The 26,636-nt window shown below is 52.6% G+C and overlaps 12 protein-coding genes across 12 annotated transcripts; 4 read left to right on the top strand and 8 right to left on the bottom strand.

The window, feature by feature from the left end:
- Nucleotides 1-6: 6 nt before the first annotated feature.
- Nucleotides 7-2,341, bottom strand: BO72DRAFT_514193 (GMC family oxidoreductase; the record flags this gene model as incomplete). The annotated part of the gene is made up of 3 exons (XM_040949505.1): nt 7-665; nt 732-1,852; nt 1,957-2,341. The coding sequence occupies 3 exons, from the start codon at nt 2,339-2,341 to the stop codon at nt 486-488; spliced, it is 1,686 nt and encodes a 561-aa protein (XP_040805879.1). The 3' UTR covers nt 7-485.
- Nucleotides 2,342-3,012: 671 nt separating this feature from the next.
- Nucleotides 3,013-5,078, top strand: BO72DRAFT_180537 (DUF4246 domain-containing protein). Its single transcript, XM_040939461.1, has 2 exons — nt 3,013-4,276; nt 4,371-5,078. The coding sequence occupies exons 1-2, from the start codon at nt 3,347-3,349 to the stop codon at nt 4,965-4,967; spliced, it is 1,527 nt and encodes a 508-aa protein (XP_040805878.1). The 5' UTR covers nt 3,013-3,346; the 3' UTR covers nt 4,968-5,078.
- Nucleotides 5,061-6,084, bottom strand: BO72DRAFT_444363 (SDR family NAD(P)-dependent oxidoreductase). The gene has a single exon (XM_040943785.1). It carries the CDS (start codon nt 6,000-6,002, stop codon nt 5,190-5,192), a length of 813 nt encoding a protein of 270 aa, XP_040805877.1. The 5' UTR covers nt 6,003-6,084; the 3' UTR covers nt 5,061-5,189.
- A 1,992-nt stretch (nt 6,085-8,076) lies between these two features.
- On the top strand, nt 8,077-9,824 carry BO72DRAFT_492095 (cyclopropane-fatty-acyl-phospholipid synthase; the record flags this gene model as incomplete). The annotated part of the gene is made up of 7 exons (XM_040948253.1): nt 8,077-8,349; nt 8,425-8,487; nt 8,542-9,186; nt 9,247-9,278; nt 9,348-9,363; nt 9,429-9,662; nt 9,720-9,824. The coding sequence occupies 7 exons, from the start codon at nt 8,077-8,079 to the stop codon at nt 9,822-9,824; spliced, it is 1,368 nt and encodes a 455-aa protein (XP_040805876.1).
- A 229-nt stretch (nt 9,825-10,053) lies between these two features.
- Nucleotides 10,054-10,943, bottom strand: BO72DRAFT_514154 (aminoglycoside phosphotransferase; the record flags this gene model as incomplete). The annotated part of the gene is made up of 2 exons (XM_040949504.1): nt 10,054-10,785; nt 10,815-10,943. The coding sequence occupies 2 exons, from the start codon at nt 10,941-10,943 to the stop codon at nt 10,054-10,056; spliced, it is 861 nt and encodes a 286-aa protein (XP_040805875.1).
- A 477-nt stretch (nt 10,944-11,420) lies between these two features.
- BO72DRAFT_492093 (uncharacterized protein) lies at nt 11,421-11,732 on the bottom strand (the record flags this gene model as incomplete). The annotated part of the gene is made up of 1 exon (XM_040948252.1): nt 11,421-11,732. One exon carries the CDS (start codon nt 11,730-11,732, stop codon nt 11,421-11,423), a length of 312 nt encoding a protein of 103 aa, XP_040805874.1.
- Nucleotides 11,733-11,765: 33 nt separating this feature from the next.
- Nucleotides 11,766-12,451, bottom strand: BO72DRAFT_492092 (uncharacterized protein; the record flags this gene model as incomplete). Its single annotated transcript, XM_040948251.1, has 3 exons — nt 11,766-11,968; nt 12,030-12,137; nt 12,220-12,451. The coding sequence occupies 3 exons, from the start codon at nt 12,449-12,451 to the stop codon at nt 11,766-11,768; spliced, it is 543 nt and encodes a 180-aa protein (XP_040805873.1).
- A 2,740-nt stretch (nt 12,452-15,191) lies between these two features.
- Nucleotides 15,192-18,325, bottom strand: BO72DRAFT_524263 (glycoside hydrolase family 71 protein; the record flags this gene model as incomplete). The annotated part of the gene is made up of 3 exons (XM_040949854.1): nt 15,192-16,072; nt 16,123-16,551; nt 16,618-18,325. The coding sequence occupies 3 exons, from the start codon at nt 18,323-18,325 to the stop codon at nt 15,192-15,194; spliced, it is 3,018 nt and encodes a 1,005-aa protein (XP_040805872.1).
- A 595-nt stretch (nt 18,326-18,920) lies between these two features.
- On the top strand, nt 18,921-20,108 carry BO72DRAFT_444361 (uncharacterized protein). Its single transcript, XM_040943784.1, has one exon. The coding sequence runs from the start codon at nt 19,205-19,207 to the stop codon at nt 20,018-20,020; it is 816 nt and encodes a 271-aa protein (XP_040805871.1). The 5' UTR covers nt 18,921-19,204; the 3' UTR covers nt 20,021-20,108.
- A 559-nt stretch (nt 20,109-20,667) lies between these two features.
- Nucleotides 20,668-22,698, bottom strand: BO72DRAFT_492089 (DUF4246 domain-containing protein; the record flags this gene model as incomplete). The annotated part of the gene is made up of 1 exon (XM_040948250.1): nt 20,668-22,698. One exon carries the CDS (start codon nt 22,696-22,698, stop codon nt 20,668-20,670), a length of 2,031 nt encoding a protein of 676 aa, XP_040805870.1.
- A 600-nt stretch (nt 22,699-23,298) lies between these two features.
- Nucleotides 23,299-24,141, top strand: BO72DRAFT_524260 (uncharacterized protein). Its single transcript, XM_040949853.1, has 2 exons — nt 23,299-23,744; nt 23,808-24,141. Exons 1-2 carry the CDS (start codon nt 23,370-23,372, stop codon nt 23,880-23,882), a joined length of 450 nt encoding a protein of 149 aa, XP_040805869.1. The 5' UTR covers nt 23,299-23,369; the 3' UTR covers nt 23,883-24,141.
- A 227-nt stretch (nt 24,142-24,368) lies between these two features.
- Nucleotides 24,369-25,879, bottom strand: BO72DRAFT_483001 (putative oxidoreductase). Its single transcript, XM_040947769.1, has 3 exons — nt 25,415-25,879; nt 25,293-25,359; nt 24,369-25,232 (listed from the first exon to the last, which is right to left on the bottom strand). The coding sequence occupies exons 1-3, from the start codon at nt 25,711-25,713 to the stop codon at nt 24,549-24,551; spliced, it is 1,050 nt and encodes a 349-aa protein (XP_040805868.1). The 5' UTR covers nt 25,714-25,879; the 3' UTR covers nt 24,369-24,548.
- Nucleotides 25,880-26,636: the final 757 nt, after the last annotated feature.

The following is a 26,636-nucleotide window of genomic DNA, read 5'->3' as shown; positions in this document are numbered from 1 at the left end:
CTACCTAGTAGGTAAGTAGGTGTAACTATACCCGCGGGCTTAAGCATGCCTTTGCAATGTCCAGCAATTTAACCTATCAGGAGTGAGTGGTGCCAACTGCATAGCGTGGTCAAAGTGGAGCCGGTGTCGCACGGCAGAAAAGGCTCTAACTCGATTTAGTCTACGCTTATTCCGACCACGGACGGATCGCCCGCGGCGGTCTTGCCATATGCCCAACTTATCGATTCCGGACGAATGCACAATTGTCCTCAGTACTCATGCAATGTGATTGTTCATATCCTGAACGCTCTTCGCGGGAACGTTTGCAGAGAGGGCATGGAACTCTCCTTGCAATGACACGGTTACAAAAAATTCAAATCCGTGGGTCTACTAAGGAAAGTCCGACCGATATATATCTTAAGCACTCCGGAAGTCCTATGCTTGCCGCGTCTTGAGCAGAGTGTCCTAATCCAAAGAACATAATGCGAACGCAGTGAACAGCATGCTTAGATCCCATGCGGCTTACCCTCAAAATCCTCCTTGATCAGATCCGCAGCCTTCTCCGCGACGGCAAACACAGTCGCCTGGATATTCCCGCGCGGCACCAACGGGAAGATACTGGTATCGACGACACCAATGTTCGTGGTACCGTACACGCGCAAGCGGGGATCGACCACGCCCCCGTCCTCAGGCGGCATCATGGCGCACGTCCCTGCCAGATGGAATGTAGAGAGCAGCAGCTATTTCGTCACTTTTTTGGCCTGCTCCAGATCGGTGAGTGGCTCGGGGCTATGTAGCCGGACGCCGTTCTCCTTGAGCACCGCAGCCATCGACGGCGTCGCGGCCAACTTCTCCATCCACATCGCGTGGCGGGCATGTAGCTCAAGATCAACGGGGTGGCGGAGGATCCCATGGTCAAGAGCCGGGTGATCCCTGGGGTTAGCGGAGCGGATATGCACCGACCCCCGCGACAGCGGATAGCATAGCGTCGAGACGAGCGTAATGAAGTTCCCCGGGTGGGCGGGCGACATGAGGGCCTTGATGCTTTTGACTCCTTGACGTGGGTCGAGCTGGAAGGGCAAGAGCGTGTACTGCGAGGTGGGCTCATCTGGGTCTTCGAGGAGTTGTTGTAGGACCTGCGCCTGTTTCGGGCCCAGTCCAGAAGATTCGCCGATCGTGCGCAGAAGACTGGCTCGCTCCGCGCGTGGCAGATCGACGCACGGCATGTTAGCACAGATGTATGGCACCATGGCTAGTGGACCGGAGCCGTCCTGCTGATACGCGGCCATGGCAGCGGCAGCGGCATTTGGGTCATGCGCCATCTCATCGGAGGATACTCCGTCTGCTACCTCGTACCCGAAGCTGAAAATCCCGTGGTCTTGCAGGTTCTCACCCACTCCGGGAATTTCGATGGTCGGATTGATGCCGTGGGCGCGGAGCAATGAACCGTTTCCGATGCCGGAGAGTTCAAGGAGTTGCGGTGTCTGGACAGCGCCTGCAGCCAGAATCACCTCGTTGTTGACCCTGATGTGATACGTCTGTTTGCCGTGAGATACTTTGACGGCCATAGCCCGGACGGTCCTAGTTGACCGGTCTTGCTCAAGGACTAGCCGATCCACATGGACCCCTGTCACGACCCTCAGATTCGGTCTTCGCTGCACAGGTCCCGACAGGTAAGCTGCGCCAGCATGGCTGCGGGTGTCTGTAGCCGGATCCACCGCACCAGCTGCCAAAAATGACCCGACTCCTATGCCCTGGATGGGATCTGCGCTTGCAGGATATCCCAGCTCGCGGAAGCCCTGCCAGCAGGCTGCATGGACGGGTATATACTGGTTTGCGAAAGAGACTTGCAGGGGCCCGTCTTGGCCGTGCGCTTCGGGATCATATTGCATGCCCGGGAAATAGTCACGCAGGGAATCCGAGGGCCCGCAAGCAGTTTTTCAAATCTGCGCAGGTATGGTGCGAAATCATCCCAACCCCAACCAGGATTGCCCAGCTGCTCCCAGGTGTTTATCCCAGCCTGCGACGGGTAGACTACTAATCCCTGGTTGATGACAGAGGACCCTCCGAGTGTGCGGCCCTTGGTGCTAAAGAGGCAATGGTCATGTAGTTGCTCCGGGGGCAGGGTTGGTAGATCCCAGTCGAAGTCTTGGTCTGCGTATGTTGTCGGTCCCAGGGCTGGGATCTGGGTGCGAGGATCGTCGAGTCGGTTGGTGCCAGCTTCGAGAATCAGGACGCGAACGTCGGATCGCTCGGTCAGCCGGTTGGCAACGACCAGACCGGCAGTGCCTCCACCGACGATGATGAAGTCGAAGATGGCATTTCTAAGCCCTTCGGTCGAGTCAGTGTTGTAGTTAGACATGGCGGTGAAGTTAGGAGGAGTGAAGAAAAGTGGCCGAGACGTCTCCGTGTTGATTGAAAGCGAATTTTACCTCTGGATGAGACCCTGTTTTTATTAAAGGTCAACAAAACTCAAGAGTGCACTATACAATAAGGCTGCCGCAGCGTGACAGCCAATGTACGCATGAGATGAGCTTTAGTCTGCCGATCAAAATGTGACTGAGGTAGGATGCAACAGGGTAAAAAGCAAAAATATCGTGATTGCCAGGTAGATTGGACGTTGCGGGTGGCCAGGAGGGTGCAGGCACCGGGGCCTCTATAGCCCGCCGAAAGCTTCCTGGCCTCAGGCTTGTCATGCCCACTAGTTATCATTCTGTGGGTCGGAACTTCTCACTTCTCTCATCTTGTCACCTTCAACCTCACCTCACTTCTCTCAACGACCAGCTCAACACAGCCCTTTCCTGAACAGTCGCCACTTTTTCTTGGCTGCGTCTCGCTTGCTTTTCTCTTCTTTCCCTTTTCCTCCTTTCCATTGATTCATATTTGCTTTTCACGTTTGCTACTGCGCTTCTGCTACTCTCTCATCGTTTCACCGTCGCCATGGCATCGACAAGACCTCAAGTGTCCCAAGTCGCTTTGCCGGGTTTCAATCGCCCTCTTGCTTATCTGGTCGGTGTTCAATTCTCTCTAATTTGAACAGGCTTTGCTAACCTATGTTTCAGGCTGGAAATCCTTTCCCGAATGCTGTAGAACCTATTCCACTGATTATGATCGGGTGAGCCTATGTGTTGGGAAGGCATATGAAGCCACGAAGCAAAGTTCTGATACAAGGTGAAGGGGCCAGAGAACGTCATGGGAGTTAGCCATGCTGCAGATAATGGAAAGAATCACGGACAAGCCGAGATGGTTCAAAAAGGCCGGTGCCTATCTGCATCGCCAGCAGGGGAGTACTGATTGATTTCAGATCTTCAACAAGCACATAGCTGCAAGGTGGCGACGTGAGATCACGGAGCAAGACATCCCCGCAATGATTCCCCTTACTACCGAGATGATTGACTGGATCATTGAAGAGCTTCAGTACAAGGCTGAGTTCTTTCTGTGCCAAGAGATGGTCAAGGTCTTCGATGAGGGTATCATGAAATCCGACTCTATCGTTCCCGAAGATCTTCGCCTAGCCCTTCTCGCGGCCGTGCGTCCACTTGAAGACTTTCCAGCCAACAAGAAAGATTACCACCCCTCGTCGGACCGAAAAATCGTCAATTTAGTACATCCGTCCCTGTTTCCGCTGGTTTATGGCCGCACGCGGATTTTGAGGAATAGTGTAAACAACCTCCCCAACTTCCTGGAACATACTGGAAGAGGTGAGATCCTACCTGTTCCGGATGAGAGCGGAACCCATGCGCGCCGGCCAGATCACTCTCCTTACCGAACCGAGGACTACAGCCGTCGATTTCAATGGCTTCCCTGCAATGTTAAGATCTACCCTGACGGCCACTGCCGCATTGCCTCCTACATCAACAATCTCCGCCCCGACATCCATTGCACGCTTTACGATGTCATTGAAAAAATCATTACCTGTGCAGTACCCTTGTGGAATGAGACTCTGACACCCTTGATCGATGACGCGTACCAAAACTTCAACCGGATCGATTATAGCGGGCCTGATATGTCTCCGCCTGAGCCAGAGGAACATACAGAGTCCGAAGTCGACCCTGAAAATGAAGAGCCCATGCCCGACGACTGGCCTAATGATTTGCGCCAATGGAGAGTTTCGCACCGACTCCCTCCTCCCAAGATCGGAGAGTTTGAACCATTTCCCCCGGTTGAGATTGAGGTGGACATGAAAACTATGTTTCAGCAACATGGGTTGCAGGTTATCGTCAAGTTAACCAATATTGAGTTAACCCCGGAGAAGCCATCATACGCGGGTGGGTCCTGGCATATTGCAGGGAGAATGGTATGTGACCTTTTTTTTACCACATTATATCTCTCGTCACCCGGATTTATCCAATGAAACTAATTCGGCATCATTCGTCACTCCGGTTTGGTAGAACGAACATATCTGTGCAACCGCGGTTTATTACTACTCGAACCATAATATCACTCCCGGCAGAATCTCCTTCCGCCAGCGGCTCAACTTGGACGATGTTGTGGAGTTTTCAGAATACGAAGGTTGCCCCTGTGAATGGGTTCCAGGCGCTTTCGGTACCGGAAATTTGGGTGGACCTCTCACTCAAGTCCTCGGTAGCGTGGAGTGCCGACAGGGTCGTCTTCTCACATTCCCAAATATTGTCCAGCATCGAGTGATGCCTTTCGCACTAGCCGATCCGACAAGATCGGGCCATCGCAAGATTCTAACCTTATTTCTGGTGGATCCCAATCTCCAGATCATTTCGACCGCCAACGTGCCTCCGCAGCAAGCGGACTGGTTCGAGGAGACTGCCCGTGCGCGTCATGAAGTTCTTGCCAGATGGCTGCCTACAGAGCTGCAGGATATGATCCAGGAATATCTGGGCGGTGATGATCTGATCGGTGAAAAGGAGGCCGAGGATCTTCGAGTGGAACTAATGGAGGAGCAATTGGCAGTGTCCAAAGACCAAGGATGGCTTTTCGACCACCACAACATGCCTCCAGTCTGCAGTCACTGACCTGGTACATCTTTGCTGTTGATTGTCCGATCCGCTTAATTGTCAAGTTCTTGTATGAGTACGTGTTTGCCAGGGACCGGTGCCGTGAGACATGTCCTTTGTACCTATTATCTCACTTATTTCTTTTTCTCGTTCTCAGAAAAGCTTAGTACCATCGAGTAACAACCATCGGTGAATTTCCTTTCATGACCTATTACCTCCTTTCCTCGTCAAGCAACATCCTCATAGATAATATGCCCCATCGACCACCACCATCTGCCCACTCACAAACCCCGCTCCGCCCTCCAACAAAAACCCCACCACACTGGCAATCTCCTCCGGCGCCGCCAACCGGCCCATCGGCGCGCTCTCCGCATACGCATCGATCATCCCCTCCGTCAACGCCGAGTCCACCAACGGCGTCCGCGTGCCCCCCGGCGCGACGCAATTCACCCGCACCCCACGCGACGTATACTCCTTCGCCCACGCCTTGGTCAACCCCAGCACCGCATACTTACTCGTCGCGTACGCGACCATCCCCGGCGGGGGCGAGAACGCCGCCGTGGACGCGATATTCACAATCGCGGCGCGGACATGAACACCCCCTCCTCCTGCGGCCCCGGGATTCCCGGCCGCTGCGTCCGCGTCTCTGTTTAGGACGTGCTTCAAAAACTCCGTCCCCACAATCCACGTGCCCCTCAGATTCACGTCCAGGACTCGATCGAAGAGCTCGTCGTTCTCGATCCCGCCGATCGTCGGCGGGGGGCAGATCCCTGCGCTGTTGATCAGTCCGTCGATCTGCGAGGACTGGGCGAGAATACGGTCGAAGGTGGCGGTTATCCCTGCGCGTGAGGTTACGTCGGTGTTCGGGTAGAAGTGGATGGTTGCGGTCGGGAGGGTGGCGGGGAGGGTTGGGGGTGCGGAGGCGAGGTCGAGGACGTGGATTGTGGGTGGTGGGGTGTCTGGGTGTTTCGGGGTGAGGAGGCGAGTGAGGATCGCGAGGCCGATGCCGGAGAAGCCGCCTGTTAGGATGTAGGTTTTGCTGTCAGAAGGCATTTCTTTGACGTCTGGGAGGCGGGCGTGGGTGGTGAGGCTTTTGGTGATGGAAGCGGGGAGGGGAAAGGGAGAAGGAGAGCGGGGTTTGCGCTTTGCTTTGTCTCGTGGTTGCTGGTTACTAGTCATTATTCATGTGTGCATACCTTAGCCTCGCTGGCTAGCATGAGATGGGTTTGGGCTATGCATTCCAGAAGTGAGTTCATTGGTTCGGTATAGATTAACTGCCCCCACTCGCAGATTGCTTGAATCAGTACCACCCAGGCGGCTTGTCTGACCCTGGGAGTCGGGTCTCAACGTTCTCTGGTCTAGACCTTGAAATTGAATGGGTTGTAAACCTTGGTTTCTACCCACTCGTCTCGCTCTCGAGTGAGCAGGTACAGTACAAGCGACTGGGTCGATTACCATCGGAATCTAAAACACCGGAACAGATGCAGGTTCGTCATCTTGGAGCTAAGATGGGCTCGATTCCAGGATGCTCGGAGCAGAAATATCCCGAGGCTTTCTACGTGACCGGGCCGATATTCCAACAAATAGTCATGGTGTGTTGTCGCTGACTCCTGCTTATGTTCTTTGTTTATCTTAGCGTTGGCGCGGTGGATGGGTATCCTTCCTCGTATCACCTCAAGTTCATGGGCTGTAGGCAGTGCGATTGGACCGCGGCCGGATGCCCGGTTCGTGTCCGTTGTGAAGCTTACATACTAAAATCTCACACGAGACTTCGGTCAACAGATCTGATGCACGAATGCCTTAGGGTTATCTTGTATACGAGATCTTCTGGGCACAGCCCGACCCGTCCGGATTCGAGCCCGCAGCGGGGTAACCCGCCAGAATCCTGCGGGCTGAGCCGCTTTTGGGAAAGCCGGGCGGGGTACAGTACCTGGCCTTAGCCACGCGGCTGACTGTCTATCTCAGGGGTGTGGCAGTAGATCTTCTCAACATTCCCGCAATCTCCCATATTCTCTACAACTAATTCGAGTGATGTGACAATGCTTTCCAACCATTAAACGGCCCGAGGAGAGATATGGTCACAGATATAAGCTGCCGATTCTCTGAAAATAATGCTCTACTTCAATAGTCCTCCGGGGTTTGCGTTTATGCTATAGTATATTCGTTTATACTTCGAGCCTAGAGTGAACCATTGGCTTTCTTCCTTTATTTCTTTCATGATAAGAACTCTCCTTCCTTTGGGACGCTAGTGGCGCACTTACTTAGTTCAAAGTTAGTTACCTCTGCTGACTTAACTGACCGATCTATAGCCTCGAGCGACCGGGACAGGCTCTGGCCACCGAAGCCTTTGGTACTCTAATTGCTGGAAGAATGTCGAATTATTGGCCGGCACTATCACGCTTAATTCTCACGCTGGTGAATGAGCATTTGACGGTACACTGTGTGCTGTATTCTGTCGCCGTGTGATTTGTGGGGAAACCTTGCTTGTCGACGCAATGTCGACTCAAGAGCAACGACGTTCTTCTTTGGCAGTGTAAGAGGCTGAAAGGAGTGGCTGCTTCTATCCCTTCTCACGTCCTATGAACTAGTCATACTCATTGGAGTGGCTCGCAGGATCTGGGATGTAGCGCTCAGGAACAAGGCATAAATGTGCTCGTGACCACTCCGCCGTGGTGGAGCCGTTGCCCTATCTGTCAGTCACTGACCGCTACAAGGACCAGTACCCGACGTAATCACGGTGTCATTCGAGGTTCCGATTCTTAAAATTACACGCCTCTGGCTGATGTTGACCAATCTCGGCGTGGATGCTTACTATATCCAGCGGTAATTCTGTGGCAAGCAAAACGCCCCGACGCTTGTTGGAGTGCCGCCATGAGGCAATGAGAGCAGGTCAACGCCTCATGGCCTTACCATCAAGGCTTGTCCCTCTTCCTGTGAAACTGACTAGTCCTAGGCCAGCTCTGTCTGTGTTGAGCCTATAAAATCCTACGTTTCGTCCTCTCACTCGGGCACATTATCACACATGATCGATTCATGTTTTGCCTCTTAACCTTTCGGCAAATTGGTATTATCCAGACTTTCGGGTCAACGCAGACTGGTCCGGCAGTATTATCCACGAGAAACCACAATGGATTTGGGACGTGTGCTCGGCTCGACGGGCAAGCAGCTACTGGATAGGGCACAAACTAGCCTCATATCCTTGGGTACGGCTGCGGTTCCTGTCGGCCTAGTCAGGAACCTGGTCCTATCAATTCTATCGAATATAAGAGTTGGGACCCTGGAGATTTACTCTCACGACGGAGAAAAGTGGAGATGCGGTCAAGGGAACGGAGGACACAAAGGTATCATACATGTCCACAGGGATACGTTCTGGTTCCGAGTCCTTGTATCGGCAGACCTTGTGAGTCGTTCTACCGCGCGCGCCGGCTTGATATTCCTCTATTGATAAAACCCCGCTCACGGCTCGATTCCCCAGGGCTTCGCCGACTCGTTCATGTTGGAAGAGTTCTCGACGCCAGACCTGATGGCACTGATGGAGGTACACTGAAAACACCAAAACCCGAATTGCAGCGCTGACCCGTTCCCGCTCCAGCTCTTCATCGAAAACGAACAGCACCTGTCCAACCTCAGCACCACCCCATATCGATTTGTGGCTGCCATCTCGGATGTGCTCTTCCGCACCGTCGACACCGGCACCTTCAAAAACGCCAGTCTGAACATGGCCGCCGCGTACGACCTCTCCAACGGAATGTTCGAGGCGTTCCTCTCCCCGGACATGAGCTACTCCTGTCCGATCTGGCTGGCCCGGTCGCATCCGCAGTACGCCAGCGACACCCTGGAAGCCGCGCAGATGCGCAAGCTGGACCAGCTGCTGGCGAACGTGCATGCGCAGCCCACGGATCACATCCTGGAGTTCGGGACGGGATGGGGCAGCATGGCGATCCGCGCGGCGACGACGATCGGCTGCCGCGTGACGACCTGCACACTCTCCGAAATGCAGTACCAGCGGGCGCAGAAGCGCGTGCGCGCCCTGGGGCTCGAGGAGAAGGTCACGGTGCTGCTGTGTGACTATCGCCTGCTGCCGGTGCCGGAGGTGCCCTACGACAAGATCGTCGCCGTGGAGATGATGGAGGCGATGGGCGACCATGAGTTGCAGACGTTCTGGGAGACCGTCGATAGGTTCCTCAAGCCGGAGGGCGGGATTGTCTCGATCCAGTCGAGTATCATGCCCGAGTCGGTGAGTGGTGTCCCATGGGAGATGCGGGTTTTCGGGAACTCGGAGCTAATTCGTCTGCAGAGATATAAGAATATGTTTCCTAAGGGAGAGGGGTGAGTGTCTGGCACCGTCGAGGGTTTTCTTTTCTTTGGGTCTGGGTCTAACATAGAGTTCTATTTTAGGTTCATTCGTCGATATGTAAGTCTATTTTTCGCCAGAGTTCGGATTTCGCAAACATGGACTTGATTCTCATGGCCGAATAGATCTTCCCCGGAGGCCACTGCCCCAGCGTCACCAGACTGTTGGAAGCAGTCCAAAGTTCCAACGCCCGACTCGATCTGGAATCCGTGCAGCAATACGGCGCCCACTATGTGAGATGTCTCAACGAATGGAGTAACAAGTTCCAGCACAATTTTCGGGGCATCATTGCCCCCCTCGTGCGAGAAAAGTACAACCTGTCGGAAAGCGACGTGGAGGTCTTTTACCGGAAATATATCGTGAGTTGAAAACGTGTCTGTCCCCATAGCGGGATCCGCACTGACTTGGTACAACAGTATTACTTTACGTATGCAGCGGCTGCATTCGATACGAAGGTTTTGCACCTTTCCCAAGTCACTTTCAGCCGGCCTGGCAACTTGGCGATGTTGGCAGAGGCTTAGATGGGCTTGTTATTTCTCTTGGTTTACTTTGATTTTTGGTGTGTTGGGTCTGATCATAGATCTTTATTTTCTTGCATAGAGTATCCATGTGTCTATATTCAGTTTGATAGATATTATCATGTTTTTATCGCATGTGCTGAATCCAAGGGTCCAGAATCTTTCGGTGGGGATAGCATGGAGATAGCATCCCCGCCAAGGGATTGGCACGGAACAACAGATCCACTGAATCCTAGCTATTGTCCAAGACCTGCTCGGTTCTTCTTTTCATCTCATGATCCCCCGAACAGAGCTCCGCCAGCATCTCTCGCTCTCCGTCATCCAGGTACGGATACCCTTTCAAGAGGAAGATGCTATCGCGAAACTGCACCGCGTCCGGATGACCATCCCCCTGGGCCTCAAACTGCAGCAGCAGCAGCTCTTTCCACTCCGCATCATCGAGGTCGACATTGCCCCGCGCGACCAGGAGATACTCGAACCAAATAGGATAGTACGCCGCGTACTCCCAGTCAATGATGGCGACCAGGCGCCCGTCCCCATCCACCATGATATTGCTGATGTGGAGGTCGCCATGGGTGAGGACGTAGGGCCCGGACGCGGGCATGCACGCCATCAGGTTGTCAAGGATTTGGTCTGGCAGCTCCCGGTCCAGAATGCCGGTCAAATACGAGCGGATCGCCGCTCGCGGGTCCGCGTCCGAGACGAAGGGGCCCTGCACGCGGTTCCGGAACCCCCATTCGTACGGCGGATAGCACGCGCCTCTACCCACCGATTGGATGCACGGCGAGGTCAGCCGGCGCAGCCGCTGGCGGACCTGGCCCACCTGCGCGGCGATCGCTTTCTTTTGGGTCTGGGACAGTCGGGGCCATGCGTCTTGGAGTGTCTCGCCGCGCATGCGTTCTTGGAGGATGAAGTAGCGTCGGTTGCTGTCGATCCACTCGTGGAGGACGCGCGGCGCGGGGATCTCGGGTCCTGCGCCAGGACTCGCATCACCGCGCCCTCGGTGCAGAGGGCGTCGTCGCTGGGGTATTCCTTCAGGATCTTGTCGGTTCCGACTTGCCACACCCCGCGGTCACCGGTGGCGCTGAGGAGGCGGAGAGTGTCGGGGTTGGGATTCTCCATCTTGCTGTCTGTTCAGATATGCTTGTGGGACGGAGACTTGACTTGTTGTTGTGTTTGATGGCCTTGTATTGTATCAAAATGATATCTATAATGCACTCGTGCCCATGTTCCGTCCACATGTGCAATTGAGATTGCATTACCCCCGGACAAGGAACAGACAAAGCCCTCATATAACAGCCCGGAGTACTCCATCCCGGTCAAAGCTGGCACAGACCGTCTGCGCTTACACACATCATAGATGTTAATCATAGATAATATCTTCGAAATGTCTTTCAGACTTGAGTATACGTAGACAAAGATATCCCCCCTCTTCCGCTGGTATAGAGGACGAGTACACTTGCCATCCCATTCCCTCTCGCTGAAACCAAGTTTAATCCAACAATTCATGAGATTCAACTATCACAGGAAGTATAATGAAAGGCTAGAGTATGTATACTCCCATCTACATCTGCTTGCCTGATTGCGCTCAACGTGTTCTCACGGATGCTTACCGTCCATAATCCGTCTCTCATCCGCCCACGCCATGATCGCATCGAAGTCCTTACACTCATGCACCGCCCCGGTCCCGTCGGTGCCGGGCTGCGCCCGCTGGCCCTGGCCCTCCAGGGCGGTGTCGCCGCAGCACAGCAGCGACTCCCGCAGGTATTGAAAGCAATGATTCACATGGCCGTGGGGGCCCTCGGTGGGGTCGTCGCTATGCCCGTGGTGATGAAAATGGTCGTGGTCATGCGCGTCGCGGGCCTTGCGCATCGAGGGTGTGCCAGCGACGAGGTCGTCGTATGCGGACATTATTGCGTACTAAAATTCGAATACCGAACCTATTCAGTGGCGCTCGATCACAAAATAAAAGAGGATATTGGGACGAAGGGTAGGGGTCGAGAGTGACAGACTGCTCTCACGTACTAGGCAATGCATCTGGTGGAAGACCGCCACCGCGTACAGGTTCTTGCCGAACTTCTCGATCGGCGGGGACAGGACGTATTCCAGTTGTTCCGTGTGGTTCACCGCGATGAACCCATTGCCCCCTATCCATCATTACCCTATTAGACCTCGGCAGAAAAGCTGTGTCGCTTCGACCCTACTCACGCGGCATGTACGAAAGCCAATTCTCCTTCGTGGCCGATTTGGAGCTCTCAGTTCGATGGTCCGATACGGCCATGGGGTCGAGTCGGAAGAGAACTTGATGCGTGGGGACTAGATTCGGGCAAGGAATCGTCTGTCAGCCGTTGTTACGGGAACATCTTCGCCAACGGAAGCGAGGGGGGAGGGCTCTTACAATCCGGAACCAACCCGTTCAGATCGCGCAGGGGCGGCTGCCTACTCGTCTCGACCAAGTATACCAAAAACACGATGATCTCGACGAACCCAACCACCACCACCACCCCAACGTAGATGAGCGGTCGCAGACAGGCCCAGCGCCGGGATCGATTCATCTGGTCGATGTAATGGTCCCGCTTGAGCAAAAGCTCATCGGACTCTCGGTGATCATATTCTGGTTTAACCGACATATTTCACAATCGAGGAGGTAGGATCGCAGGAAGTCTACGTGACACGGAACAACGACAGACGCGATGGGGCTGTCTCAATATATACGTCTTGGCCACAGTCTGAATGAAAAGTCTACATCTCCTATGATCTATCGCCTCCAGCATCATTCCCACTTCTCAGGTAGCTTTACTAGTTACCTAGCACCATTCGAAATCCATGCTCTCAATACGAGCCGTGTAAGGAGGAGTACCGCGGTGTCAAACAATGAAATCTCGCGGGCGGATACCAACCCCGAAGTTTAATCTCGGGCTATTGAGACCTTCAATTGGTAACCCTTCGGCTCGCTTGCGCCAAGCCTATCCCGTTCTTCGTGCAATTCGCCCGAGTCCACGCTCATTCCCTAAAGACCCTGCGTTTCAGCCGCAGGGCTAGAGGAACAGGCTCGTCAGCTAGACTCAGAAGTTCCTTCTCTATTAGTTGAATGTAGTGGTATTTGGAGGTGCGCATCAGTCTGCGACGGAGTTTTAGCCAATTCGTAGGCCGAGTGATAATCAGTCTCCCATGTCCATATCTGGGACGCAGACAGAAATGAATGAACTGTGCAATGGTGGACGTGACCGGCGGGTCTCTTCGGTCGGAAGGCTTGTTCCGCCCATGTGGGTGCCACATCCCCTGCAACGGCTCGGTGGAGCCCGTAGGTGCAGTCCGCAGTACGTATTCTCATCGCTCGGCTTGGCTCTCCCCGTGAGCACGACCCTGAAGCCCTTCTCGACTGCGGGCACTGACTGCGCACATGCAATGTCCATACCAAACGCCGAACGATGAGTCTAGGTCTCTGCTCTCTTTGTTAATTGGTCATGAATCCCAAAGCAAGGAGACGTCATTTCTCTTCACGTGTATTGCATGAGAGCCCCATGCAGCTTCTCTTTTGTCTTCAAGCACCGCGTCTCCCGGGCGGCAGGTGGTAGTAGTCCAAGCCGTAGTGATGGCCCGGGGGAAGTGGTGGTAGCGGTTGTTGAGTCCAGTCTTGGGATAAGCTTTATGGTGATGGATTTTCATTCAAGTTATACATATCCAATTCAAGGAGTCTTCGCTACAGCATGAACAAGACAGCCAAAAAATCAAGCTCAAGAAATTGAGTCATCTAGGCAGCCGGCTCGTATTCAGCTCTAGGCAGCAGAGGCTAGTTCCTGAATTGGAGAGTCATGGTATGTTCCATGAACCCGATGATATCTTGGTGGCCGGAAAAGGAAGCCTGCAGCTATACCTACACCTGAACTTCATGTCCGATCGACACTCATGCTCTGAGCATGCAAAGCGTATCTATTGCATTACGAGGTAGTTTGGACATGTATTCCTGATTTGATTACCTTCATGTCAAAAGCAGAGCTTGTTGCGGTTGCTGGTCGCATCAACTTGAACAGGACGCCGACGCCGGGCCACTGCCAGTCTTGGCTAGCGGCATGTCTTGGCCGTTGGTGGGCCGTTGGTGGGCCGTCCCTCGGGTCAGGAAAAGGATAGCTGCATCGCGTAGTGTCTTGAGCATAAGCAGCACCATGATAAACGGCACCGTGTATATCGCCCCAGCACGTTGCTCTGATAGTAAGAGGTAAACTTATGCGCTGTGAAAACAAGCGGTAGCAGTCTAAAACTGACAGTATGATTTATCAACAGTATCTCACTCAGCTAGTCTTCTCGAAAAATGTGGGCGGTCAGGCCTCAGGGGCTCAAGGAACTGAGGTCATGAAGATTTCATTGGTTGGTGGCGTGAGGAACTTGGCAGCTACGTGCAACGTGGTGTTAACATGTTTCCGATCACGTGACCCAGCGTTCAGGGCCACGTACGCCGACAAACAAACTCCAAAAAGCCCTAATACAAGGATAGTAGAAAAAATACCGCGATAAAAGACCCTAAGAGAAAATTTTCAGCCCTAAATAAATTCTACGAATGCGACTGCAAGACTCCAAAGCCCTAATATATCGAGAAAACGCGGTATTAGAGATGTAATAGGTCGATAATGCTAAGGTCGACTAAAACATTTGAACCTTAAAAGATACATTAGGAATTAACCAAGGTGGAATTAACGCCGTTCTTGATATACAGCTACGGATGGCTTAGTAATTCATCCTCGAGATACCGACCACGAATCCCCACGTCCATATGAGATGCTAGTCCCATCGACAGGGATACTTGATTCCGTGGGCAGAACTGCTTGAAACGAGCGGAAGTGAGCCTTCTTAATTTATCACAAGGAAGAGCTCTACGGAAGCTACGGTTTATCAGCGAGAAGATCAGAAACCAAACCGTTTGTGGCTTGGGTATGTCATAACATACCATACCAATACGCTCGGTGCCATGCGAAGTCAGTCACATAGACCTAGATGCGGGGTGCGGATCATGTGCTGATCTGCCGCGTGCGACGCGGATCCGTGCGACCCACCCCGCCGAGTTTATTTGAACATGCCGCAGGAGTTTCGCCGAGCACGGCGGTAGCAATAGGTTTCCATGGTGGCGGTCGTCATCAAAAATTGCACGAATGGTTATATATGAGTCGGTGCTGATGTGTTGTACGTGCAATTGACATCGATACTCGCATCTTGCGCGATGTTTTTCGTATATGAGGAGTGGAGGGTTGGGGACATAACCATAAATCGGAGGGGCTCGTGATCCCACGACGTGTTAAGGTCTTACGACATTGTTATACAGGCAAGTCGGGAAATATTCTTTCAGGGGTCTACACGAATGAGGCTATAACTGACTCAAAGCCTAGCGCACTTGCTGACAATAGATTCCAGCTGATCCATCTTTTGCTCGAACAACACCCCGACCGACTTGATATCCGACCCCTTCATGCCGCGTCGCGTCAAGGCCATGGAGTCGAACTCGATCGCGCTGACGCCATCTTTGGTGGCCGCGCCGGCGGCGGCACCCACGTTGAAGTCGAGCAGCATGCTCAGGATTGCGACCGGAGCGCTTTCGGGGTCCTGCACCATGGTGTAGATATCGGTTGCCTCGTTCGCGACCGTGCCCACGAGCGCGAGCGCCGCATCCAGGCCCTCGATGACATCGCCGAGGCCGGAGAGCGGGCCGAGGAAGGGCACGATCAGGAACACGCCGCCGAGGATCTGCAAGATTAGCTCCTTCTTCTTCTCGGCCTCAATCTTCTCCCCGATGGCGACCACGGAGTAGATGCGGTCGACCAGCTCCGCCAGGGTGAACACGGCGGTGGAGTATGTCTGGACGATGTCGTCAATCACGCCGTCGAAGGAGCCTGACAGGATCTGAAGCTCGGTGATGAGGAGGGAGAGCTGGAGATTCGGGATGTTGGGCAGGGCCTGTCTCATCAGCTCCCGCGGGTCGCTGATGGTGATCTTCTGGGCTGGAATTGGGAAGCCACGATGCCACCAGCAGGCAGCCTCAGGATTGTCGTAGACGTTGCACGCGGTGTTGCCTTTGTCGTCGTAGTAGGGCCCCTCCGTGCTCGACCAGCCCCCTAGCACAACCCAGTCACGTTCTATCCCAAATTCCGCGCTGAGGTTGCCATAGAAGCCGTCCGCATCGATCAAGTTATAATAGACGGTATGCGCGCGATTTTCGTACCCGAGATCGTCAGGACATGGTCCCGCCGTTCGGTTCACCCCTCCAAAACTGAGTGTGCACGTGAAGAATCGGTTGCCCTCCCCTGCGCACCAGTGTCGCTCATATTCATAAAATAGGTAAGCTGGGTCCCCACCTGGCTTTTCATGTAGGACTCGTAGTCCTTGAAATACTCGTCATAGTTGCTCGTGTTGGCAATGCTGGTGAAGTTGGCAACCGTGGCTTCCAACTCCCCATACAGTGCGCCCAAGACATAGAAGTCAACACAGTAGGGATCCAAGCTATCCATGGCCGACTGTAAGGCACTCAAGGAGTTATAGCTGAGGCTGAAGTCGCAAGGAGAAGTGACGTCGCAGTAGTCGTCGTTACTGTCACAAGACTCATCATCGGACGCCATGTCAAGACAGACAGGCTGTGGGCAGTAATTGCGAGTACAGGCAAACTCGCAAAGTCCGTTATCAGCCTCGTCTGGAGCCCACCCGACAATGCTGGTATTCTGGGCTGGAGGCTGATTCAGTGGGCCTGTGGCAGTGCAGGTGCAGTTGTAAATGGGACAAAAGCCATAATTACAACCAAAGCTGCACAAACCGGCGAGCTCGTCCTTTCCGGTTCCGGCAACACAAGTGTCCGGGGTAAAAGGGGAGACAGTAGGGATGGTTAGTGGAACTGAGACAGTCCCACAGGCAGTGGAAGGGCAGTAGCCGTAATTACAGGTGAACGAACACAGACCTGCATAATTGGCATCTTTGCCGGCAGCGGGATAACCCTGAATTCCGGTGGGCGCAGGGAAATCTGGCTGAGGCCCCAACTTTGTGCAAACGCACGCCCCAACGGGACAATAGCCCAAGCTGCAGGAGTAGCTACAGAGCCCATTGAAGTCACCCATTCCCCATCCTTCAATACACACCTCCTTGTTAAGTTTCGGGGAGTCCACATCGACCGCGCCGCCCATACTGTAGCCCACCCAAGCATTCCAGTTCTCGACTTGATCCCCTTCCCAGCATCCGCTGCTAATATCATGCCCTTCAACTGTGATGGTGCCGGTAGCGCCAGTAACAGATACGGCAACTGAACCAGAATGACCGGCAAAGGAGACACTGCCGTGATAGATGCCCCCTCCGCCACTGGGGGTATTGGTCCACGTTGCACCAACATTGACCCCACCAACAGTCACCGAGACGTCACCAGCTTGCCCTAACAGAGCGGAAAAGAAGATCTTATCCTGTACGATATCCTTTGGCCAGTATTCCAACTGCAATTGAGATACCGTATTGCCGGTCGTGCCACCATCAGGGCACGCACCCGCTGCATTCAGCCGATACCACGTAACCAAGCCTTCGTTGTCAATGTTTGTCTCGTTGTACTTATAGAGATCAATGACATAGGGCAGGAACTGCCTCCAGCCGCTGTGGTCGAAGCCCTCAACATAGTTGTAAGGGGCATCGCCTGTCCCAAACGCAGTATACATGGAGTCAGCTAGCGGGTTGTGGCTGTCAACAATAGGACCAATGTAATGGGACTCGCCGAAGTCGTTCCAGGAGATAATCTCAATGAATTCCGGAGCAAGGTAGAGTGCCTGTTCCCACCGGGTATACCAGAGATCGTCACCACGCCACAGCCAGTTTTTATCGTACCCGGGCATGTTGGTGAAGAACCAAGGGGAGATCGGCATCATGTATGGCTTCTTGTCCAAGTATTGGATATACGACGCGTCCACATAGGTGTTCATGTCGTTGGGTCCATTAGGCCAGGCAGCCCAGCTGAAAAGACCATCAGCAACCCCGCCTGCTAGCGCCATGGCGGCTTTGGCCCCAACCGACGACCAGTCGGGTACGAAGAAGCAGAATTGCTGGGACTTGATGTCCACCCAGTCTTCTGCATTTTCGGGCCCTTCGAACGTCGACACAAGAGGATTCGATCCGTGAAAGTAGTAAGCATCATTGCTCACATACTGACCTAGCAGACTCAAGACATCCTCCTTATCCCAGGGCCCATTTCCAGCGTAATCAAACGAAAAGAAGAGGTGGAATTTCAGCTTTTGAGCAGCTGCAAAAGCGTTTGGGAGAGAGCTGGCCGTGGTACTCTCTCCCGCGGCCATGTTTAGGGCAAACGCATCGATGTGAGCATCCACAGCGAGCTGAATCTCATTCTCCCAGTCTTCTGAGGTGTATCCTGCCGTATTCGAGACCATGAAATGAGCGAAGACAGCGCGAGCCTGAACCTGATTCCAGAATAAACACGCTCCGACAAGTAGCCAGAGCCATGCTTGGACCCAAGACTTCATAATTTCAGGCATAGTGCCGAAGAAAGAGTGACGGGAAAGATTACTAGGTCGAGAGAGAAGGAAAGCAAAGGACAGGGAAAGAAGGCGGCGTTCGCAGTAAGAGAAGCCAAGAAAGAAGAGCGGCAAGGGAAAGAACGAGCGGGAATTAGGCAACGAGCTGACTTAAGGAGTGTCAATAGTCTACCAGCCAGACAAAAGCATCGATAGAGAGAGAGAGGAACTGTTTCTTGTAGGCAAAAGCAGAAGAGGCGTTTATCTTCCCTCGAAACATGGCGTGCTTAAGGGCTCGACGGCAGGCTGCCTCGGAACTACCTAAATTTTTCGCACCCGACCCGAACCCAAGAGCTATCGGACCTAACCCAACTGGCAGATCATTAGTTTGCTTGGCAATGTACTAGGGTATATGGTGCATCAGCTGAATGTAGGCCCAATCTCCGTGATGTCTCAGCCCGTCGATGTGGTGGACTGAAGCTAGGGCTTAGCGCATCTTCTAGGTTAAAATACCATAAAATACCAATACCTTCCCATTTCACCTCGGCAATTCTTTCCGGGACGACCTGAGCGAGAAGGGGCTGAACATGGCCGTGACACTATTTTATCTGCCTATCACCTTGCAAGCCCTCTTGAGCTTTGTTCTAAAATGAGAGTTCACAGCTCTCGTTGACTCGCTTTCCTTTCCTCCCCGCTGCCAGTACATGCACTCCCTCAACAACAAGTTTTGCGCAGCCAGTCATTCCCTAATCCAGGCAACTCGCATTTCTTTCGCGCGGTTTTTATCTTCGCCTTCACATTTCTGGACTTGATCTCTTTCACAGCACAGATCAAGTTGGGAGTTTTCTTGGGTCCCCAAGATCCCACCACCAGTCGCTCCTTTCCTCTCTTGTCGTCATAATGAAGGCCTTCAAGATTGTTCTGGTCGCGTTGCTATTCCTGGTCAATTTTGGCCAGGCGAGCATGAGAGCCGCCCCAAGCGAACTGTTTTATACGTACCTCGGCTTCGTTTTCGACTTCATCGTGAACGGGGCGTCGCGCACGATTGGACCGAATCTGCCGAACGACGTGTTATCCGACTTTGGAACCTTCGCCTCACGAATGTACCCACACCTGGTCCTCCGAGATCCGATCTGGGCCAGCACAAGCCTGCAATACAACCAGGCCACGCTGGACGCGATCATGCGCGACCTCAAAAGTGACAAGTACCTGCGTAGCGAGATCATACGGGAGGCACCGCCGGACCATTCCTCCTTGCTTGAACAGGTCGGCAAAGTGGTCATGTCCACGCGCGGCAGCACCGCTCCAGGCTTTTCCGATACCTGGAACGATCAGTTCCCCGAGTTCAAGCGGGCATTGGCGGGGACGCTGGCAGCGCGGCAGCAGGACATGTTCCGGACGAGTCTCGCCGATCTTTTCCAAGCAAAGTTCCCGGGCAAGACCCTGGTCGGCTCGAAGTTTTTCGTCCTCGACACCGATGTCGCGTTTAGCCGGCAGAACTGGGGCCTAACCGCCAGGGCTAACGGAGACAACATTGGGACGCTCAAGACTTACAAGACCTGGTCCCTTGGCCTTCCAAAACTCGAAGATACCTCCGGCATGACCGACACAATAAAGAATGCTCTTCATTTTTACCAAGACCATTACGGGTGGGCCGAGACTATAGCGAGAACTTTGAGCGCGCTGGACAGTGTAGACAGCTGCAAGGCAAAGTAGTCGTGCTGCTATATTCTCTTGCTGCATGTATAAAAGCCATGTGATCGCCGTATATATAGTTACTATACGAATTTAACCAAGTGAACACTTCAATAACACAGACAGTTTCATATTCACGGCGCATTCTCAAATAAGCAAGACCCCACACATTCTATCTTGTCAATCGAGGTTGACTCGAGTTACATTTTTTTCATCCTTCTCTAGTCAGAAGCCATCTCTGCCAGTAACCGATGGCGATCAGGTAAAAGAAAGTGAATTGAGAAGCATTTTAAGAATGGTATTGTCGCACCTTTGTGAGAAGAACGCTTACAAGGTATTCTCTCACCCGCCTCTCGAGTCCAACTCTAATCCAGTCCAGAAGTACTCGAAACATCATCGGCGAGCAGATTAGCCAACGGAAAATGGCAACGCTCTCCACACTACCGATAAATCAAGGCCCTTATTCACAACTCTACTCCAAGGGCTGGCCTTATCACTCTGCTATCATGTAAATCTGCTTCAGAACGTCGAGATCAATTCTCAATTTTCGCCTAGCAAGGCTTTTTTCAACCGGAGTGCGGCCCTCGGATATCATCTAGCATTGTACGCTTCGTGCGATCTTTAATGAGAGGGGGAAAATGAGCAAAGCACCCCGAGCCTAGTGATTTTCAATAGAAAGAATTGAGATAATCATTCTCATAGGTATGCCGGCCGTGGCCATCACGTTGAAATTCCTTGGCAATAGAGTCTCTTTCCTTCTTCATGAGGTTCCGATACTGTGTCGCCTCTTTCGGTGATATGAGCCCAGTACTCCGCGCCTGCTCGAATGAATAGTTCGGCCCGTCATATACCCAGCTGGGGTTTTGAGGAGGAACATTTTGAGTGGAGCAGACTCGGTAGTGAGGATCCACTAGCCAAAGGGTCACAAACCTAAGACGGCCGGGTATCGAGGGGTCCCGAAGGGTAAAAGATTCGGCTTTAGACCGCAATGTGGTGGGCCAAGCAAGAAGCGCCCCGGCCCGTGAGATGGGAATAGATCCCAACACTTGCAGGGCGGGTGGAAGGAAGCTGGGTTCATCAAGGACGGGTTGTTCAGGAATACCAAAAACTCGACTCATAATCAAACATTTTTCGACATTGAAGTCACTTGCATCAAGTTTTGTTTCGTGCTCAAATGAAAGCTTAGCATCCGTGATATTTTCTTGATCAAGATAGCACACTGTTGTGGCAACAATGTGCTCATTGAGGATGCCGGGGACACCGAAGGCGGGATCTCCAGCATACACGGGCTGTTCCGGGGTAAGGTCAATACTAGAGACCCGAATGATCACCTGAAGCCCCTGGAATTGATCCTGAAGAGACACAGAATAATACTGATGATCGGGGTCAGGAAGAGGTGGGTCTGTGCAGCGCTTGCTATTGTTCACTTTGGGTCGAATTGGCCGAGCAGTATTTTCCCCGGTCCTCCACTCGTCATATGTGAATGAGATCCCAGGTTCAATACCTTTGAAAATAGACAATCTTTTACTCTTCTCAAGCATCAAGTCTTGAAGAACGGTCCGCGAGTTCCATTGCCAAGGCTCCATACTGGCAAGAAGATCTTTCACATTTGATTTTGTTGGACGAATTTGGTATCGCTTTTCGTGCTCGGGCAGACTGAGGTATTCTCTAGCCTGTGAGCGAATTTCAGCCCATGTCTCTTCGGCAAAATTCATATCAAATGGCCTTGTCGCTTCCAGAAGGTTCCATGCCTGTGGTAACTCGGTACCTTCATACTCGAAGTCATAGGTTCGAATGCGGATCGGTGTTCGGCCTTGTTTTCCGACAATAAGCATCTCATTCCACGGCTGTATGGTGGTCGCAATCAGTCTCTCAAGTGCTTGGTAAGCCCTTTTCTCTTTAGGATTCACGCCGTTGATATAGGATGTAATCTCAGTCCTCCCTCGAGCTGTGAGCTTCACTTCACATGGAAGCCACTGGAAGTTGTTTGACCAGTATTTAGGCTTACCCATCCTTCGACCATCATTGAGATCTCTCTCTTCGGGATGTAACTCATACAAGCCTTTGGTCAACTTGTTGGGAATTGGAGCAGTCTGGCATCGAGAGTTATCCCATGACTCGAAACTGTCGAGATCGACCTTGCCTCCGTTGATGAGAACTTTGGTCCGTCCATACACAAGAGGATACATAGATGGATCAACCACATGCCGGATGGGGCCTTGAACACCAGCCTCCACGAGCGCCTCTTTGTCTTCCGAGTCGGGCTCTTCTGTCGATGAGAAAAGCGGTTCCATGGTCGTCCGAAGATCGGCGAGAAGACTAGCGTCGACTTCCGCCTTGATGACTCGAGAGTCCGCATCAAAGACGGCCACGTGACCCTTGCGCTTGAAGTCAGCTGCTTTGTCTTGCAGCTCTTTGTGGCACCAGTCCCAGCATGGCTGATCCAGATCAAAAGCACTATCGGCCTTTTCACGCCAGATCTCGAGGGTGTCGGGGTCGTCGCACTTGTTTTCCCAGTCTGGCTGCTCCGTGACGTAGGACATGAACTGTAGCATACAAACTTCCCGCAGGGTCAACTGTGGGCTCTGTCTCCAGTCTGCGATCCCATGCGCGAAGCGAGAGCCTCTGGGTAGCTCATAGTATAGAGGAACATCATTGAATCCAGGAACTTGGAGAGGGCCATCGCCGCTGTTGTCCATTTTTGGAAATTGCTGCGAATTTAGACGAGTAAAAGAGAATGAGTTTCGTATGTACAAAATACGGATGGGGAGTTGAGGACGAGAGCGGGAGTAAAATGGCTGCAGAGCGCGACGTGAAGCCATGGTGAGAGTTGCGTTGCGGTTCCAGCAATGTGTCGAAAGGGCGCCCGGCGACGGGTATCTGTTGCCCGGATGGGGGAAGAGGCATGGTGTCAGGTGACAGAAAAAAAACAAGCGGTAATGTCAATACACGGGAGTGAATTTGTCATCAGGGTCTAGAGTCAGGGTCTGGCGCAGCTGCCATCCTTTAGCGTCGATTTAGCGGGCCTTTAGCTTGGCCGTAGCTTAGCTATAGCTTGTTGCCTGCATCACTAGGCTCGGACCCCGAAATCAATAGTCTCTCAAGCGACAAGTGGATCCCTTTTTGCCTCCCGGAGGTCCGTAGGAGATGATATGAATTAAATTTCACAAGATTTTGCGAGTCTGTAAGCGAAAAGGATTCGGAGATTACCGCGAAAAAATCGTGCCACCACACCCCACACTCGCCTAGGCATACGAATTTTTGGACCCCTGAATTTTAACAGCTTGATCACCAGCAAAGGCCGTTGGAGATTCCCTTTCCATCACCTCTTGCACGTTTGACTGAAAGTCTTCTCAAACCTTCCTGGACCATGCCATCCCTTCTCTCTTTTGTCCTCGCATGGACTATCTTCTCGCTCGCGGTATCCGCGTCCTGTCTCAATAGTGCCCTGCATGGAAAGATTGGCTTCTTCAGCAAAGCCCCTCTAGCCTTCGGATACACGCATCCGTCACCTTCGGAATGTGCCATCGAGTGCGAGAGCCTGAGCACTTGCCAGGCATGGCTCTTCACTGTCAACGGCAAGGAATGCCAATTGTACGGCTCGGGCCCGGTCGCGCAGGCGGAGAATGCGGGTTTCATCTTGGGACTGTGTGGTGAGGAGCATGCTAATACGCCAACTGTTTCGGGGCCGTCGGCCTCTCGTGCAATTGTTTCTGCATCTCATTCTTCTGTCCCCACACCAAATGTAAGTTTCTCGAGTATTACCTCACGCATGATTCCTTGACTTATTGAATGCGCACCGTCACAGCCAAACAAAGCTTCCGCAGACCATCTCAAGCGGCATCAACACGGGCACGTTGGCCACCACCACTACCACCATTAGAATATTTAAGAGGATTCCGGTACTTTGATATTGGGCTGTTGACAGAACGAAGTTCCAGCGAGGCTTGATGGGTCTGATAAACTATCGCAGATCATGTTGACAATGGAGGGCATGGATATTCAGGCGTGTAACGAATGATGCACTGTAGTCAGCATAGAAGCGCCACGATATTAACCATGTACAAAAACACACCTCTACACACACAGAAAGAGACCATGTTATTTACCTCGTGCTTTTTGGGATCGTCAGATAGTGTTACTCGGTCATCTCCTTGATTACATGTTATTTTGTTTGATTCTTCGGCCTGCCTTAGCGAAGATATAGCCTAAAATGGTAGTGCGAAGCATGATTGATCTCGAAATAGGACCGTTCTCTACATGTTCCCTCTTTCATGTCCATAATACAGATCCTCTTCAGCGACAAGTACTTCTTGCAAGACTCATAACTCCTATGCGAGACGCACGTACATACACAAGGTTTCTCTTGAGATCAGGGAGAAAGCAACTAGTGACCCACCAATCTCTGAAGTCTCGCCAGCGTCCTGAAAACTGATCTAATGAGTCCAGTAGCAAATCTCCTGGCAATTAAGAAGCACAACAACCACAGCCCATCACCTTATTCAAGGCTTACTATTAGAACGAGATAATCTATCAGAAAAGCAATCCTCTACCTCCCCTGCTGTCCCGTCATCATCCACACCAAGTCATCCGGCCGCGCATCCAACCGTAGCACAGAGTACTTCTTCTCCAACCACTCCTGCGCCGTCAGCACCGTCGCATCGGGGTCACGAGCAGGGATGCATCCCGTCTGCGGCGCAGCCATCACCGTCTGGTTCTCCGGACGCACCATGTACGCGAACGAATAGCGGGTCGGCATAGCCCGACCGGGAAGAGGGCCAACGCGGTGGACACAGGACTGCAGGTAGCCGTTGGTGAGCAGGGAGAGGCCGTCACCCAAGTTGACGATGGCGTGGCCCTCGCGCGGCAGCACCCATCTCCAGATCTCTTCACCAGGATTCTGGATCTGTAACCCGGGCTGGCGGGTGAATAGGAAGGTTAGCGTGCCCATGTCGGTGTGGGCGGCGTGTGGAACCCCGCGCTGCTCGGCGGGCTGAGGGTGGTACTTGAGGAGACGGATGATGTCGGGCGATGGGGCGGACGGGCGATGGAGGAGCTTCAGGTTCCCGGTTTCGGGGAGCTCCAGGGAATGTGAGAGCTTGTCGAAAATAGTCTGGGAGGTTGTGTTGACGAAGGTGGTGAACTGTTGCAGGGTGTTCATGTAGTGGTCGATCAGTGGGGGGCGGGGAAAGTCCCGCTGGTTGTCCAGGCTCAGGATTCCGTTCTTGGGGATCTTTGCGGTTTATTAGATATGATCAGATTCCGTGAGTGACGGGCACATGTCGAATCATACCACGTAGGTCTCGAATCCATCGCGTTTACCCTCTAGTCCTCCGAAGTTGCGACCCACGGGCTTGTATCTGATCAATTCGTGTTAGTCAGGTTTGCAGTTGTATACAAAGAAGGACAACATACCCATTGCATTTCATTTTACCCAACCTATCCACGTCATACAGACATTTCTCCTCTAGCGGCAGACTAAAGAGTCCGTTTGAAAGCTCGTAGATAGAATCCAGGACCGGAACGATTTCCTTCTGCGCAAATGCAAGATTCAAATAGAAGACACCATCCTTGCGACTGGCGTCGAGTAGGCGCTGGGCTTCATCCTGGTTACCGGCTTGCAACCTCCCCAGATCAATAGTGTGCAGCTGCGCTATAGGCAGTTCAGAAGGAAATCCGACAGTGTCGGTCGTCGCGTTGTTGGAGATCGTCATGGTGTACTCAATTTGTGTGGCGGCTGAGCGTTTGATGCGCACCTGACAGGAGGACTAAGCGGTAGGAAGAGAAGTGTAATCGACAATCTGTTATCAAAAAAGTGATGTTCAAATTGAGTCAACCGGAATTAACATCTACCGTTCGAGATCAGATATTCCGTTTGCGGGAAGCGTCAGCTAGAGGAGAAGATTTCGTCACCTGTTCGGGGAGAGCAAATTTAAGCTCTTATCCCTATCATCACGTGCGATTCCCCTGACGTGATTCGAGATGCCGCGCCGCGCTCTACTTGGGTCGAAACCAAACCCAAATCATTTACTCACCGCTTGTTCCTGAGTCTGACAGGTCTCAAAGTTTCCACTGGCACACTACATTTACATAGGTAGCCAAGTGACTTTGCCAATACACGCGAGCAGATGGTCGCCATCTGCTCAGGTTGCTGATTTAAGTTCCGTCTCCTAGATGGGCGATAACTTTATTCTCGGCTATAATTCGAAAACTTGACCATAGATAGGACTATGATATGACCTCACATTCACATCAACTTTAAGTATGAGAGGGAAAGTAGTATGCACCCACTGCAGTGGCTAAAACCAATCTCCTTTTTGCTTGTCGATCGCTGTTGACTTTTTTGTCTTGGTTTGTTGTTCCAGTGCCTGGCGGCGCTAGACCCAAAGAAGAGAGCCCATCGAGCCCTAATTCGGCTCAGGGTCCTGAATCCGTTCGTGACCCGCCCGAGCTTTAAAGTATTAAGGTAGTTTGTTCCGAGAACGGCCCGGTATTGAAAGATTGAGTGCGCTTGTCGACGATAAAATTACCGCATCTCGGAAACTATTTCCAATCGGTTCCTAGCTTGAACCAGTGGGTCTTTGGATCTGACAATGCTACCCTGCCACAAGATCACCGCAATGACATCGAGACCTGG

Source organism: Aspergillus fijiensis (genome assembly GCF_003184825.1).
Source record: "Aspergillus fijiensis CBS 313.89 unplaced genomic scaffold BO72scaffold_4, whole genome shotgun sequence".
Taxonomy (NCBI): Eukaryota; Fungi; Ascomycota; class Eurotiomycetes; order Eurotiales; family Aspergillaceae; genus Aspergillus; species Aspergillus fijiensis.
The sequence above is the reverse complement of the archived record's forward strand: the minus strand, read 5'-3'. Positions and strand labels throughout refer to the sequence as shown.

Excerpts from the sequence above, each read along its gene's own strand:
- BO72DRAFT_180537 (XM_040939461.1), top strand. The coding sequence starts at position 3,347 with ATGATTCCCCTTACTACCGAGATGATTGACTGGATCATTGAAGAGCTT. Across the intron at positions 4,277-4,370 it reads GGCATATTGCAGGGAGAATG|AACGAACATATCTGTGCAAC; the intron begins GTATGTGACCTT and ends CCGGTTTGGTAG.
- BO72DRAFT_444363 (XM_040943785.1), bottom strand. The coding sequence starts at position 6,002 with ATGCCTTCTGACAGCAAAACCTACATCCTAACAGGCGGCTTCTCCGGC.
- BO72DRAFT_444361 (XM_040943784.1), top strand. The coding sequence starts at position 19,205 with ATGAAGGCCTTCAAGATTGTTCTGGTCGCGTTGCTATTCCTGGTCAAT.
- BO72DRAFT_524260 (XM_040949853.1), top strand. The coding sequence starts at position 23,370 with ATGCCATCCCTTCTCTCTTTTGTCCTCGCATGGACTATCTTCTCGCTC. Across the intron at positions 23,745-23,807 it reads CTTCTGTCCCCACACCAAAT|CCAAACAAAGCTTCCGCAGA; the intron begins GTAAGTTTCTCG and ends GCACCGTCACAG.
- BO72DRAFT_483001 (XM_040947769.1), bottom strand. The coding sequence starts at position 25,713 with ATGACGATCTCCAACAACGCGACGACCGACACTGTCGGATTTCCTTCT. Across the intron at positions 25,360-25,414 it reads GGTAAAATGAAATGCAATGG|ATACAAGCCCGTGGGTCGCA; the intron begins GTATGTTGTCCT and ends CGAATTGATCAG. Across the intron at positions 25,233-25,292 it reads ATGGATTCGAGACCTACGTG|ATCCCCAAGAACGGAATCCT; the intron begins GTATGATTCGAC and ends TAAACCGCAAAG.